General features: G+C 50.5%; 2 protein-coding genes across 9 annotated transcripts in view; one reads left to right on the top strand and one right to left on the bottom strand.

The window, feature by feature from the left end:
* CRB2 (crumbs cell polarity complex component 2) overlaps nt 1–6,581 on the top strand; it is a 54,898-nt gene extending 48,317 nt beyond the window's left edge. For 2 of the 4 annotated variants that reach the window (XM_030961190.1, XM_030961187.1), the window contains exons 11-13: nt 544–660; nt 1,039–1,165; nt 3,037–4,247. In XM_030961190.1, the coding sequence (XP_030817050.1) occupies nt 544–660; nt 1,039–1,165; nt 3,037–3,264 (472 nt within the window). In that variant the 3' untranslated portion in view covers nt 3,265–4,247. Of the gene's footprint in view, nt 1–543; nt 661–1,038; nt 1,166–3,036 lie in introns of all 4 variants that reach the window. The other 2 variants (XM_030961189.1, XM_030961188.1) reach the window with 2 other exon arrangements.
* A 1,215-nt stretch (nt 6,582–7,796) lies between these two features.
* DENND1A (DENN domain containing 1A) overlaps nt 7,797–15,327 on the bottom strand; it is a 147,651-nt gene continuing 140,120 nt past the window's right edge. For 3 of the 5 annotated variants that reach the window (XM_030961775.1, XM_030961776.1, XM_030961777.1), the window contains 2 exons: nt 11,457–11,712; nt 7,797–10,613 (listed from right to left, as the gene is read on the bottom strand). In XM_030961775.1, coding sequence (XP_030817635.1) covers nt 9,327–10,613; nt 11,457–11,712 — 1,543 coding nt within the window. In that variant the 3' untranslated portion in view covers nt 7,797–9,326. Of the gene's footprint in view, nt 10,614–11,456; nt 11,713–13,948; nt 14,078–15,327 lie in introns of all 5 variants that reach the window. The other 2 variants (XM_030961780.1, XM_030961781.1) reach the window with 1 other exon arrangement.

Genomic DNA, 15,327 nt, shown 5'->3' with positions numbered 1-15,327 from the left:
TGAAGGGCACATACTCTGGCCTGTTGTCATTTCCCTCTAGCACTCCCCAAGATGTCCATCTTCTCTGTGACTTGATTCTCCTCTGCCATATTCCTATGCTGATTTAAAACAAAACATCTTGTGCCAGTTCAAATGGAACACGAAGTTAAATACTGACATGGCTGCATTTCAGTTATCTGATCTATCCAGGATGATTTTCCTGTTGTTCCTGCTGCATGCTGGGACAGTTACCTGGTACTGGCATTATCCTTCCTGGAGCCTGGCTGTACTGTTCCAGCAGTGTCCTGTCCCTGCCTATATTTTCATTAGCAAGAACAGGCCTGTCTGAGTACTGATAGAGCTCCTGTCTGTTCCCAGGGCATGATCCAAGGAATATTCTGATGTTATAGATGATTTCTGAGACTATTCCCTTTTTCACTTATGTCAAACTCCTTCCTAGAAATACCAAGCACTGTGTTTATGACCCCATTCCCCCTGAGCCCCAGAACACTCTGCCCTTCCCCAGAACCAGAGTGCTTTAAGGCTGTCCCTTGCTCTCCCCAGGTGGCCGTTCCCCCCTCAGCAGTGTGGCAAGAACTTCACCTGCTTGAACGGTGGCAGATGCATCACCGAGAGCTGGGGAGCCAACTGCTCCTGCAGGCCTGGCTTCACTGGAAGGAAGTAAGTGCTGCTTTACCCTCCTCCATGTCCGTGTGCCAGTCAAACACCTGCTCCTAATGGGAACACGAGCTGTTGCTTGGGGGAAGCTTCAGTCCATCCAGCTGCCAACACCAGATTTTGCAGTGAGAACTGCTTCCAAGGTTTTTCAAGCACACTGGGCTGTGCTGGAGACCTGTGCTGGCCTCAGTCCCATAGAAACCACAACAGGAGGGTTGGTGTGAACAGGGGAGAATTTCAAGTTGGTTGACTCCAGAGAAAGCACCTGGAGAAGCTGCAATGGATGCTTTTCAAACAAAAGAGGCTTTTTTAGACAGGATGATCTTGTGTTCTATGGCACAGGAATATATATGACAATTCTAATACATTCTTCTCTTCCAGCTGTCAAATCAACATAAACGAGTGTGACCCGAACCCGTGCCAGAACGGGGGCACGTGCCAGGACTCGGAGAACAGATACGAGTGCGTGTGCAGCGCCAGCTTCACCGGCGAGCGCTGCGACATCAACGTAAGCACTGCCCGTCCCTGTGCTCTGCTCCACCCTGCCTAAAGCACAGCTGGGCAATCCTCAGTGGGCTTTTTTCTCTGCAGTGCTGCTGCTTATTGGTCTCCAGCACATAAATAATTACAGTAAATGCTCCTCAGTATCTGGATGTGCTGCCATATGGCTTTTGGGGCTGTCTCTGCACATCTCCATAGATTTCACAACTCTTTGGACAGAAATCCAACTCCTGCAGTTGACCCAGGTTCCTGGAGAGTGGAATTTCATTTGGTGTTTTATCTTGGATAAGAGTTACTAAACACCTTCTGTCTCCAAAGATCATCTGAGCAGAAATGGATGTTTGGAGAAGGGAAGGTGGATAAAGGCAGGCCAAGAGTGGTTCAGTCTGTGTGAAAAGCTGAGTCCTGTCCCTGAGTTGCTGCTGCCCTGGCCCAGCTGAGCCCTCCTGTGTGCATAATCCAAGTGTTCGGGGTGGGGCTGCGATCCTTCCTGGGGGGAGGTGGGATCCCCATCCCTGCTTTCTCTGTGAAGCTCTTGCATGGACAGGCAGCTTTTTGGGTAACCTGGGAATGTACTAACCCATCCTGCATGGAAAGGGCTCTGTGCCGGGGGGGGTTGCTGCTGTTGCTGTTACCCAGGGCTCTAATGCACGTGCCAAGGTCACCCTGACATTTCCAGTTTGCATGCACAGACTCCTTCAGGCATCTCTATCTCCTCTGTCCCAGGACATTTCTGTGGATTCCTTGTATTCATTTTCATCACCCTCCCCTTGTTTTTCTTCACTCTTTCCTTTCCCTCCCTCCCCCAGTGGTGGGGCAGGGAGGGGCTGGGGATGGTGCTCGTTGCCACCAGGGACAGCTGGAGCTCAGCTGAGCTCCCTTTGCTCTCTGCTCCCACAGCAGCAGCTCCGGGGGCCCCTGCTGGCCCCTCGTGGTGCAGGACTAACCCGCATGGTCTGGAACTAACCCTGCACAGCACTCAGCTTGGGACAGGCTTGGGGAATCCCCCTGCACTTCAGGCATTTGAAAAGGGCAGAAGGGCTTCCAGATCCCCTGGGAATGTTCCTTTTTGCTCTGTGACATGAGCACAGACTGAATGGCATCAAAAAACTAAATAATCCAGTTTGAATTATTTTGGTTTTAGCTGTAAGGTGGCTGATACCATTGATAGCAATATCTTATTTTTAAGCTTACTGTAATTTTAAAACTTTGTTTCATGACAAAAATTCCACAGTTGTTTTAGTTATGTTGTCTTCCATGCCATCCTTGATTCCACCAGAATCTCGGGAATTCTCGTTTCTCTCCTTGGTACTTGGGCTTCTTATCATCTTCATCTCCCATCCATGTCCTGACCTCTTCAACATCTTCCCCTTCCTGCTGCAAGTTCTGCAGTTCTGTTTCACAGTTTAACAGCTTAATCAATTCTCTGCTTTGCCATTACAGGCACTAAGGCATCATTGAACTTTTTTTTAGTATAATTCCCCTGCTTGGAGAATTTTTTTGGGGTTACTGAAAATTCACATTACTCTGCATTAACTTTAAAGTTTTTGGGGGATTTTTGTTTGTTTGTTGGTTTGGTTTTTTGTTTTTTTTTTGTTGTGTGTTTTTTTGTTCTTGTTTTGCAACACTGGTCACAACTTTGGCAGTGCCACCTGTGTGTTTTAGTCTGATATTGATAAGAAGGCACCTTTAAAGACTCCCACTGTAGATGCTGAGTAAACTGGCATTTACATCTTAAGGGGCTGTCTTGCTGTGAAAAAGTGCTGGTTTTTTGCTTTTCTGAAAACCTTTTTCTCTCTAATCCGACCATTTTGGTCAGTTATTGCAGTTATTGTAACCGCTGGGGTTTCATTGTTTCTCCATTAATTTCTTTTACAGAAAGGGACTCCAGGTGCTCTCTTCCCCTCCCCACTAATTGAAGTAGCTGTCCCTGTAGCCTGTGGCTCTGTGCTGCTCCTCAGTATTGCTCTCATATTCATGGTTCTCACGGCAAGGAAGAGGCGCCAGTCCGAGGGGACCTACAGCCCGAGCCAGCAGGAGGTGGCAGGAGCTCGGCTGGAGATGGACAGTGTCCTAAAGGTGCCACCCGAAGAGCGCCTAATCTAGGCCCTGCCGTGCCCAGGACCTGCACCTGCAAGGTCTGCCTGCACCTGGAGCTCTTCCAGCCCTGGCAGCAGCAGATCCACCCCCTCCCCGTTCCCCTAAGGCCGCTCACCAAGAACGGACATTGTGGCTGGCTGGGCTGGCACTGCTGCACAGCAGCGGCTCCAAGGGAGCCTCTGCCCTCCCTCTGCCCTGCCCCGGGCTGTCCATCGCTCATCTCAGCAGGAGCTGAAGTGGCTCTGGCTCCTGTCCCCTCCCAGGCAGGAGAGGCACATTAAATCTGCTTTCCAAGGCAGGGTGACCCGAGGCACCTGTGCAGGTTCAGCTCCCCAAGTCCCACTCAGGAGCTGGGAAGGTCGGGGCTGGTTTGTGTATTCTGCTCTGGTTTGTGAAAAACATTCAAACTCTCTCAGTTCAGGTGTGTGAGGTTTTCAGAGTCTTCAACAGCAACAGCAGCTGTGACCTCCCTGTGACAGCCCTGTGTTACAGGGAATTGTCAGGAATGATCAAAATCCTTGTATATAAATCAGTGCTGCATGCCCTGGTGCTGTTAGACATTCCCATGGGTACCGTGCAGGGAAGGGGACAGGCAGGACTCCGGGGGTTTGGGCTAGTGCTGGAGCTGCCAGATGCTGGACTTTGGGTGTGCATGGAGGGGAGAGGGGAGCAGGAAAGGTCACCAGCCTCCTGTGCATTCCCTGGGCTCCGTGGGACAGGGGAAGGGGGAGCTCCTGCCCGGCACCGCTCTCAGCACAGCGCAGCTGAGGGAGGCACTGGGGGCTGAGGGGTGCGAAGTGCAGCTGCGTCCTGGTGGAAGCTCTGAGTAACTCCCTGTTCTACCACAGCAGCGAGTGTGGGCGCACCTCAGCCACTCCTCCGTGGTGGGAGCGGTCGGGGCTGCGGGGGCTGCCCTGCTCCTCGCACTGGCTGTAGCCACGGCGATTGCCATGAAGAGGAGGAGAGCGACTCAGGGAACCTACAGCCCGAGCCGGCAGGAGAAGGACGGGGCCCGAGTGGAAATGTGGAACGTGATCAAGATGCCCCCGACCGAGCGGCTGATCTGAGCTGGGGTCACGCTGGGGGGACAGCTCTGCACGGCCTCGGGCACTGCCCGCTGGCACTGCCTGCTGGCACTGCCCCACGGGCTGCTCGCTGCAGCTCAGCCCACAAAGCATTCCTAGCAAACTGCTCTGGCTGTGAAGGGCAGTGCTGGGGAGCAAAAACCCCACTGCTGAGGGCCGGGAGAGGGAGCAGTGCCTGTGGCACAGTGGGGACATGGAACCAGACAGAAGATGGGGCTGTGGCACAGCCAGAGCCGGCTGGGCCCCTGCTCCTGCAGGCTGCAGAAAAACCTCCCTGAGGCAGGTCCAGTGAACGGGAATGAAACCACTGCATTCAGAAATAATGTGAATAATAAGGTTTTTTCAAAAAGGCACATGCCTGTGACTCCTCTGCAAAGCTAAGCCAGGTGAGTGAGGGCTGGGAAATCCTCCCTAGAGCTGCTGCTGCCCTTCCAGCTGGGCCAGGACTTGGCACAGCAGCAAGTCCCACTGGGCGGTGCTGGACATGGCTGCTGGAGCTTTCTCTGAGACCAGACCAAACCACAGGGATATGTGAAGTGCCTTTCTGATCCTGAGGTGCCAGTTACAGTTTAACCTTTGTGAAAGGAGGACATTTTCATGTTGTTGGATCCGGCTCCACCACTCCCGAGCAGCTTGGACCATGGAACTGACCCTTGCGAGAGCAGCAGGTGGTACCTGCTGGGGTGAGGAGGGAAGAAAGAAAGAGTTCTGGAGGTGACCTCTCTGGACTGACAGGTTTGGGCTTGCTGGTACAGGAGAGTGGAACTTAGTTAGCCAATCTTTTTAACCCAAACAAGGGTTGGTGTAAGTGACACAGCATCTGCTTTCCACTGCACTAACAGGGGTTTGATTTTGTGGCTTCTCCTGTGTTACTGTTTTAGCTGTTGAATGTGCTGTTTCTTCTTTAGCATAATGTGGCAGAGGCTGTGGAAGGAAATGCAGCACAGCAGGCCAGGTAAGGCCTAAAGTCATTAGTGTTTCAGGATAATCACAACAACTATCAATAAGGAATATTTTAGAACAGTGTCTGCTTTTTAATGTCCAAAATACTATTAAAAATCAGGGTGGGAACCTGCCTGCTGAAGCTTATTGCCACAAGAAAATGCTGTTTATTCTGGTCTGCTTTTGGATTTTTTTTTCTACTGTAGCTGTAAATGTTTCTGTAATTCCAAGCAAAGGGAGGGGCATGGAAGTACTGCTCACATGTGTTTGTTTAAGAGCAGGTGTGTCTGTGTAAGAACAGGTCTCTGCAACAGGCAGCTGCTGACAGAAAAATGAAAATTTTAGAAAACAGAAAAAACCAGGAGTGGGAGACAGACAATATTTTGTCAGTAAGATCACCTTCCCTCTAGTAGTGGAGAGGAGTCAAAGGTGAGATCCCAGCTGTGTCTGGCAGTGACAGAGATGCCCTGGCTGCAGGTGGGAGCCTGTGGCTGCTTTCCTGTGTTCATCAGCAGTGACTCTGCTGGCTCTGTTCTGTCACTGCTTTGCTCTGGGCATTCTCCAGCTGCTCTTTCGGGAGCTCCAGCACACTTTGGGAACAGGTGAGGGGGGTGTTCCTGCGCCTTTGTGCACAGGAGGCTCCAGGGCACACAGCTGTGCCAGGACAGTGGGGAACTCCTCCCTGGGCTGAGGGAAGGGGAGCAGGGGTGGGCACAGCCCTGGGGCCCCTGTGCTGCCAGGCAAAGGCCTGCAATAACCTCAGGGGGGCTCGGGGGGTCTGGGGTCTCTGCCACCTCTGCCCCAGCACCCCAGGGCAGGTCCTGCTTCTGCTTTTTTGCTCCACTCCACATCTGGTGTTTGTACAGAAACGAGGCAGCAGCAGGATGGAGAAGAGCCCCAGTTCCTCCAGGCTGTGTCCCAGAGCTCCCCCAGCCCCTGCCACTCCCTGCAAGGCACAAACCCCTGGAGCCCCGGCAGGTCCGGCCGTGCCCACAGCAGCTCCTCAGGGCTGCACCCCAAGCACCCAAAGCCAGTATTAGCAAAGGTGTTCAAATACTCTGTCAGTGTCTTGAGCATTTCTGCAAAATAATTTATGGAAGGTGGTTTTGTTTTTTTCAATAATGAACTTAACTTCCTTTTGATATTTAATTTTTGAATATATTTTTTCACAAAACTGGATTTGCTGTAGTTAATGATTATGATCCTGATTTGTTTTTTAATTGTAAATTGTATAATTTGTAAATAATTAGAATGTCCTTCAAAAGAAATTTACAATAAAATTTGGTTAAAACCAGACCTGGTTGTTGACTTGTGACTGGTTTTTCCCCAAAGAACACCTTTCTGTCTGGATGGCTGATCGTGGTCTGTGCCACACCCCCTGCACAGCTGCAAACTCTGATGGTTCTTCACGGTTAAAGGATTCATTTTGTGATGATTTGTCACAGCCCAGAGCCCTGAGCACAGGCCAGGGTGCAGAGCTTTGCCCAGCAGCAGGACAGAGCTGCTGAACACCAAGGGAGGGAGCTGGGGAAACCTCGGCTCTCTGCTCACCTCACTGAGCTGCAGTTTACCATTAATCCCTGACTTTAGGGGCAATAAAGGGGAATAATAAAGGAATGGGGGAAAAAGGGACTGTGAAGCCTCCACCCAGAGTGAACAAGATACAGAAATGGTTTCACCTCTTGTGCAGCAGCAGATGCACCACAAACTTCGAAGAGGTTTGTCTTGTCTGTTTGTTTGTTTTTAAAATAAACTTATTTCTTATGGCAGGAAGCAGCTGTAAATAAGCAAAGTGCTACCAAACACAGGGCAAGTACAGGAACATGAAAAAGTCAAGTATAAAGTCATTGATGAGTAAGACCAAGGAACACTTTTTATACTGGATTAATAAAAACGTCCAAATTCCTTCTAGGGCTGAACCAGAACTGGTTCAGATAAGCAAACTCTTTATACCTGGCACTATCAGGAATGAATCACGTTAGGCATTCCTGAGTTTAAATAAGACAAAAAATCCCTAAATGCTGTCCTAGGGATAGTTCAATTCCTATGTTACAAGAAACCCCTAAAAAAGTCTCCCACTTGCAAACCCTGCTCCAGAAATGAGGGAAGTCACAAACCCCTTGTCCTCCTGGATCTCAGAGGTGCTAAATAAAGTGGAGGGTGAATAAATGGGTGTTAATACTCTTCAGTGCCCCAAAATTGACTTAGCAAATGATCCATAATATGAGCAAAGTAACCAGAGATGGAAATGAACTGCAGTGGGACAGAATTTCCTGAGAGGTTTAAGGCATCTGTGCTGGGCTCCTCAGTGTGTGATCAGTGTGTGATCAGTGTGTGATATTACTGAGTTTAAACGGGGCCTGTGGAGCCCTGCTTGCACAGGCAGGATTGTCCAGTGCCCCTTCACATCCACCATAATCCAGAAAGTTTTATCATCCAGCTCATGGCAAAGGAGTTATATATAACATTCTTACTCTGAACTCTATCCTTTATCCAAATAAAATGGAACTCTTAGACTTTAAATATTTTACTATTCAATACTAAACCCATCTGTCTGTCAACACAAAAAGAAAATACAAATCCAAGTGAATGGCTTGTCAGAGGAACAGCACTGTACAGAAACAGAATATTCCTGGAATACTGTGGTCTTCCCAAAACCGGCAGCATTTCAGATATTATTTTTCTTTTGTACAGCCCAGACTCGAACACAGAGACAGCCATTCCCATTCCCCAGAGTAAGAAAACTTCCAAGATAACATGAATAAAATAGATACATTGGAAATCAGATAAAGCTTTACAAGAATCTCCCCATGTGCCCAAGATGATTTCCTTTATCAAAGGCTCAATGGTGATGTGATTCCCTCTGTGAGAGTGACAGGTTTTACACCAGAGTGTGCCCAGATACAAAACAAACCAAAAAAGCACCACTGAAGTGAAACAGAAATGGTCAGAGACAGCACCTTTCCTGGGGATGCTGAGCCTGTGTGAAATGTCTGGAGAACCCAGAGAGGGGCTCAGAACACCCAGCAGAGCGTCGCCTGCGCTCGGTGCCTCGAGGGGCCAGCCCGAGGCCCCACGGGCCCCAGAGCCCAGATCCCCCCTCCTGGACACACCCTGCCCTCAGCCCCCAGCACACCGGCCTTCCCCTGCACTCAGGAGCTGGGAACCTCAATACCCCCCACTTTTTCTCTTCTTTGTAATAATCAAGTAAGATACTGTTACATTCCATTCATATACTGCAATTTATAATATTGATAGATAATATTAAGATACACATATATAAGAACTAGGATACTCTTTATGGCCTCTATTTTCTGATGTATTTAACAAAAACAAAGTCAAAAAAATGAAAACAATTGCTGGTGTTTCCAGTTTCCCAACAGAGATGCAGGACCAATCCCTGAGCAGCTGCTCTGTGCTGTGGTTTCCAGGCCTGTGACAACTCTGCCCTGGCTGTTGGTGTTCGGGGTGGGGGGGGAGTCAAAAGTGCAACCAAAGTCCATCTGACAGCACAGCTCCAGGAGTGGCTGGGGTTCAACGAGCACAGACAGAAACCAAGGGAGCAGTTCAGTGACTTGTGGGCTGGTTTGCTGCACTTTGCATGTGGGAACAAAATGTTTTATCTTTGTGTAATGCCAGAAAAACTGACGCCCATTCCCAGAGGCAGGAATGAACCCCAGCAGAGTGGGCTGTGTCAAGCTCCAGGTGTACCAAGGACTGAAAATACAGGGAGGAAATAACTTGTGCATCAGTAGTGCTGCCTGAAAAGCTGTGTGTGGAAATCCCAACCCAACCCAACCCTCAGGCTTTGGTCAGTGCAGGGATCCCAGGGTTCAGTGGCAGGGAGTGAGAGCAGGGACTGGGACTGGGGGACTCTGACCTGTGGGCAAAAAGCGCTCGTGTTGAGTTGCAGCTCAGCGATGGTCCTGCAGCAGTCCTGGCTCAGCCTTCCTTAAAAGAAATGCTTGGTTTTATGCTGGCTCAAAAAAACCAAAAAATCCCTCTGTCACTTCCAAAAGGACACCAAGGCCATGGGGTGCATCACTCAAAGGTTTCCCATCGCTTTCTGAGCTGCTCCACCTTACCTGGTGTGGGTGACACGTCCTGCTTGGTCTTTTTTAACAGATCTTCAAATGGATCTTTTGTCTCCTCAGATTTTGAGGACAGTAACACTGACTCCAAGCCCTTGGCTGGCCTGGCAGGGACCAGAGGGGATTCACTGGCCAGAAGTGAACTGGCCAGGGTTTGTTTGGGATCTACCTTTGTGCTGGGCTGGGCCACCTGTAACGTTCGGGGTTTGGAGGGAGCACCCAGACACGCTGGCTGGAGGGAGCTGGTGGGAGAAGGGCTGTGGCTCTGCAGGAGCAAGGAGCCAGCTGCTGGCACAGCTGGAGCCTGGCTGAACAGGTTTGGCATGGAGAGCGTGGCCATGGGGGGCTGAGGTCTCTGTGCTGGGTAGAAGGCGGCAGTGGGGGTTATGAAGCTGGAGCTGTACGCGTGACCTAAGGAGGGGGTAAAGGAGCCCCTCGGGGCTCTGACCAGGGACACTGGAAGGGCTCCTGGCAGTGTCTGGGTGAACGGATTGGGGGAGGGCTGTAGAAAAGGTGGTGGAGCTGGGGCAGGATAGCCCAGGGGCTGGGCAAACGCTGCAGCTGCAGGAGGTACAAAGTCACTGGGCAGGGCCCCGAAGGCGGGCGCGGGAGCCGAGCCCTGCGGGGCCCTGCCTGGCCAGGCCGTGGTTCTCAGCGGGTCCAGCAGGCTCAGCAGGAGCTCGCTCTCGTTGCCGGCGCCCTCTGCCTTCACCCGCTCAGGCTGCAGCATCCCAGCGCTGCCGGCAGAGCCGCACAGCAGCTGCGATGGGCGGGACGAGCAACTCACAGACTGCTGCACCTCGGGCTTTAGGGACACGGCCCCAAAGGGCTCTGGGATAAGATCTGGAACCAAGTGGCTGCGCCCCTGAGGGGTGAGGATTTCCGCTGACCCGGCTGGAGCCTGGTGCTTGGAAGCCCTGGGTGCTGGTGGTGGTGGCACAATCCCCAGTTCTGGAGTCTTTCTTCCCTGGGGCCTAGGAATGGTGATGTTCCCTTGAATGGCAGGATTGGATTCATCCTTTTCTGCAGGAGCCAGACCACTGTCTCTGCTCTGGGGTCTCCTGGTGATGGGGGGCATGTTACCCAGGGCAGCCAAGGGTCTTTCAGGTGAGCTTTGGGAATATTTGGTGGGAATAGCCATATCATCATGGCCCATACTCCACAGCTTGTTGTAAGGGTGGGACAGCTTCATGCTTGGCACAATCCTGCTCCTCTCAGACACACCAAGATCCATTCTCTGCAAGAGAACAGAACAAACATTAACTCTGATGTCCTCACACGACAGAGCAGGAAGTGAATTCAGGCTGCTGTGAGGGAAGAGGATCAGTCCCCAGGCTGATCAGTGCAGAGGAACAACAGCGTGTGGCCAGGAAGGACAGCCAGGACTCTGCAGCTCCAATTCCAGCTCTGCTGCCACGGGGTTGTTCAGCTGGGCCATGTTGTGCATCTGTCACAGCCCAGTAAGGAGCACACAACCTGTGTCCAAGGCACAGAAGCTGAGAAGCCTTAACTGCTGCATAGAATAAGTTGACGAATGAATTATCTGAATGTAACACTAAAATTAATATTATTATAAAGTAGAAATGACATTTGCTTCTCTAATGTCAGATGAAGATCTTGGAGTCTGCTTTAGTTTAACACTTTCTGAGCAATGTTCCTTCACAAACAATCCCGTTTCTTCAGAGGGGGATTGTTCAAATGATGTTGAGACCAAAATAGACAGATTAAAAGAAAAAAAGTTTGGAGGGGACCTGAAAATTACCAACTATTCATTCTCACTGCCGACCATCAACTTCAACGATAACTCTGTGTGATGGCCACTGGACAAACAGATTCTGAGAAACAAGGCAAATATCCTCTCCTTTAGAAGCAAAGGCTTCAGAGGAAACACTTACTTATCACTGAGTCCCCTTTAAGCCATTTCTTAATTCAGAAATTAATTTTGAAACACATAAGCAAATCCCTGGAAAACAGATGATGATGATGACAATGATAATTATTATTAGGATCTACCCAATAATATAAAAAAGATCCTCAGAATGAGCTCTGTGCCACCCCCAGGGCACAGGAAGCCCCCGACCTGGTATTCAAAGGAGCAGCGCTGCTCTGCCTCCTCCTTGGGTGTCCGCAGGTCCTCCAGGCTCTTGGCCTGGCTCAGGGGCTGGGGCTGGGCTTCTACTTCCAAGCTGGGGAAGATGTCCTCCAGGAGGTTGACTTCTGAGGCCTTGCTGGAGAGCAGAGGGCTCGGGGGCAGCGGCTCTCTGGCTCTTTCCGGGCTGCCCACGTCCTCCCCATCGGCACTGTCCGACTCCTTCAGCGCCCGGTACGGCTGAGGCCTGCCACACAACCAAAAATCACATTGCAAATCACCACATTTCTAATTCTTTGTTTTGGACACAATTTCCTAAGGAGCTGGATGAGTTACAAAGAGCTCCCCAATGGCAAATATAGCTCAGAGAGCTCCCCATGCAGAGCAGGCTGTGAGCAGTGCCTGAGGGCAGGGGGACGTGCAGAAGGGGACCTGGCACCCGAGGGTGCTCGAAAGGGCAAGAGCCGAGTGGGAGGTGCTCAGAGGGAAGCTGTGGTCATGCAGGCACAGCCAGGCTGAGGAGGGAGTTCTCAGACCAGTGGGATACCAGCTCCCCATGCTCACTGTCTGTGCTCCCCTCGGGCTGGGCACGGCCTCTGCACCCTGTGTTTGCATCCTTGGGTTTCGAGCTAACTCAGCACACAACATAACTCAGTGTTTTCCTGCAATAATTGGGAGCACTGTGCAGGTTCCAATGATTTCATTGGTGTCATCTTATCAAGAAACACTACAATCCATTATGGAGACACCTCCTTTACATTACCAGCCAAGGCTGAGTTAGCAGGATGCTTCTCTTGCACATACCTCAGCAAAAAATGGAACCAGCACATTTGCATTTTGGTGTGTGTACAGAGAACAGCAGCACAATGTGCATCCAATTAATAACAAGTGCCACACATGGCTGTGGGGATTGGCACTTGACTGGCAGCCAGTTGTACTGTGGCATTTAAACAAGCTTTCAATTAAAAGAAAATATTTGTGAGACCTGCAAAAACACATCCTATGGAAGAACCCTTCTCCCCTTTCCATATTTTATCATAATACATCTATATCATGCAAATTCAGAGAGCCCAGCCTGCTTCCCTCCCCAGCACACACAGAGCAGGCACTGAGCCTGCAGCAGGACAGGGACACTGCAGGTACAGGGCAGACAGTGACAGCACACAGCCTCAGGGCAGTCTCACATCACTCTGGATCACCCTGCAAGCCCCCAAGGGATATCTGAAAACAAAACTGGTCTCCTCCACTCCAAACAGGAGTGTGGAAACATTTTCTGGCCCTTTCCTACTGATCCTCCCCATCCCACCTGCCTGCAGTCAGATCTCTTCCCTGTCAGCCTCTGAACCTGTGTCTGCAGCACACAGTGGATTTTAGCAGCTGCAGACCTCTCTGTCCCACTGGCAGCCTCCTTCTCCAGCCTGCTCTGACCCAGCTGGGGCTGCCAGGTTTCAGCTGCTCAGCTGGGACTGGCATCGTCCATCTCCCAGTCCTGAACTGCCTGCTGCAACATATGCATTTCTGAAGCAGCAGCTCACAGTACCCTGGCCCCTCTTCCTACAGGTTCTGCTCAAATCAGTGGCTGCACTGTTAAAGGAATGAGTGCAACTCCATGCAATTTATCTACCTTTCATCCTCTAGAAATCCTCAAGCAGGCGAGGTTAGGAAATAACAAATCCTCTGCTGACATTCAGTGAGGGCTCAGCTCAGAGCTGCCTGCTGGGATTGGGATATTCAATAGGCAGCAAGAGGGATTAGGGCAGCTGAACCCACAGCTGGCAGGGCTCCCCTCACCTCACACGGGCACCCTGGGCAGGCCATGCTCCTTCCCCTGACACAGGCACCGTGGGCAGGGGCAGAACCCTCCAGCCACAGCATCAATGAGCAGTTCTGGCACAGCTGCTCTACACAGTCTTTCAAGACAGAGTTACAGAGCCTTGGGAAGGTACAAGTTACAAATCCAAAAGCTGGACACAAATAGACTGAACAAACTTCCTGCTTCTTGTATAATTGTCAGATTATACTCAATGCCCTCAGAGGACACCTGCAAGGATGTGATACCTGACAGACCACACAGGCTGGGATCAAACAGGTGACACTGGAAAAGTTTGGTAACTGCACTGGAACAAGGCTCACAGGACAACCCAAAAGCACAGTAACACCACACAAGAATGAATGGTGAAAGGTTTGGACAGGACAAGCAGCATGTTGGAACAAAGGACAAATGGAAGGGTGACATCCCACAGAGCTCGAGTCAATGGAAGCCCATAAGCTGTGTGGTGCTGCAGTGTTTCATGCAGGAGGATGCTTTTTCATGCTGCTCAACATCAAGACAAACAAGCAGGAGAAATCTTGGTCATTCATCAAGCACAGTACAGAGACCCCAGGAGCATTTCCAAAATCCCAATACAGAAGCAGGTGCCCTGAGCAATGCAAACCCCCCTGCTGGAAACTGCATGGACACAGCAAAAGAGTAAAGGATAGACCATTCGAAAGGAGCAGAGAAGAAAAAGTTTTCAGAGAAGCCAGAGACAGGATCCTCTTCCTGCTGAAATTCATCATCAGAGGAGTCCTCAGAGAGGAAGACTGTATAGTGTCGCATGGGCTTTACGAGGCTGGGGAACAGGAAGAGAAAAGGAAGTTATCGAGTCACAGTGACAGCTCCTGAGGACAGAAACCAGGGGCTCCAGAGACCCAGATCATCCTGAGCCCGACTGACTGCACAGCAGAGCTTGGCAGGGAACTGAGCTCTGCTGCCCAGGCACAGAACACAACCCTGTGCCAAGGGCAGGGCACTGTGAGGTGCCCAAGGGGAGGGACTGCAGCCAGCCCACAGTGCAGAGGACAATACAGAAACCCCCTTTCCCCACCATGTTCCCTACAGAGCTGGGCACCTCTCTGTTCTTCACACAGCTCTGCTCCTCAAGCTCTCTGAGCTCTGATAAACATCAGATCTCCCTCTCTGCTTTACAGACATTTAGTCTGATGCACAAGAGGAGCTGACTCCAGGGCACCAGTTCCTACTTGTATCTATTTTTCACATTTGAAACTGCTTCACTCTAGATTAAAACCTAAGCTGTCCAAGGATTGGTATGAAATGCAGTTTGCCAAGTAAGGTGTATATGCTCCTTTCCTCAGCATTAATCAGTTCTTAAAGATTAGGGCAGGAAAAGAGAATTTGGATGCTGCAACCAACAGCCCAAGAGGGCCCAAGCTGCCACTGCCAATGAATGTTTACTCATCACAGTCAGGTCAGAGCTAATTAATAAAAAGTCTCTAACAGGTGGCAGTGGCTGCGGCCAGTGGTGGTAAATCACAGTCTGCATTATTCCAGTTAAAACCAGTGCCTTGCTTTCTTTCCCCTCTCCTTCTTTAACAGGTGTCCAGGGGAACAAGGTGGGGCCACTGCGGCCCCCGGGGCTGCCAGCGCTGCAGCCGCTCGGTAAATCCCGGGTCAGCCCCGGCGCCGCGCGGACGGGACGCGCTCCACGGTGCCGGCTGCAGCACGGAGCGGGGGCTCCGTTTTAATGAGGAAGATCTGCATCTCGGGAGCTTTTTTCATCTGTCAGGATGCATGGACAAATCAGCAGCACATCACACTGGCCAAAAATGAAATGCTGACAAATGTAGATATTTCAAATTTAATTGACACCTAAATGTACTTGAGATAGAAAAAAAAATATAGAAAATGGGAGTGCAGGATATGGGAATTAGTAAGGAGAATTCTGTAATAATTTTAAAGGATGTTCTGGTTATAAGAAAATTAGTTTTGTTTATTTTATTGTGGTATTGCTTTTTCCTGAATATTGAGATTATGGTACAGAGGAGCGTATGGACTTGTCATTATTCTCCTAAAAAGGGCTCC

This window comes from Camarhynchus parvulus, chromosome 17 (assembly GCF_901933205.1).
Source record: "Camarhynchus parvulus chromosome 17, STF_HiC, whole genome shotgun sequence".
Classification (NCBI taxonomy): Eukaryota; Metazoa; Chordata; class Aves; order Passeriformes; family Thraupidae; genus Camarhynchus; species Camarhynchus parvulus.
Note: the sequence above shows the minus strand (reverse complement) of the source record. Positions and strands in the feature narration are given on the sequence as shown.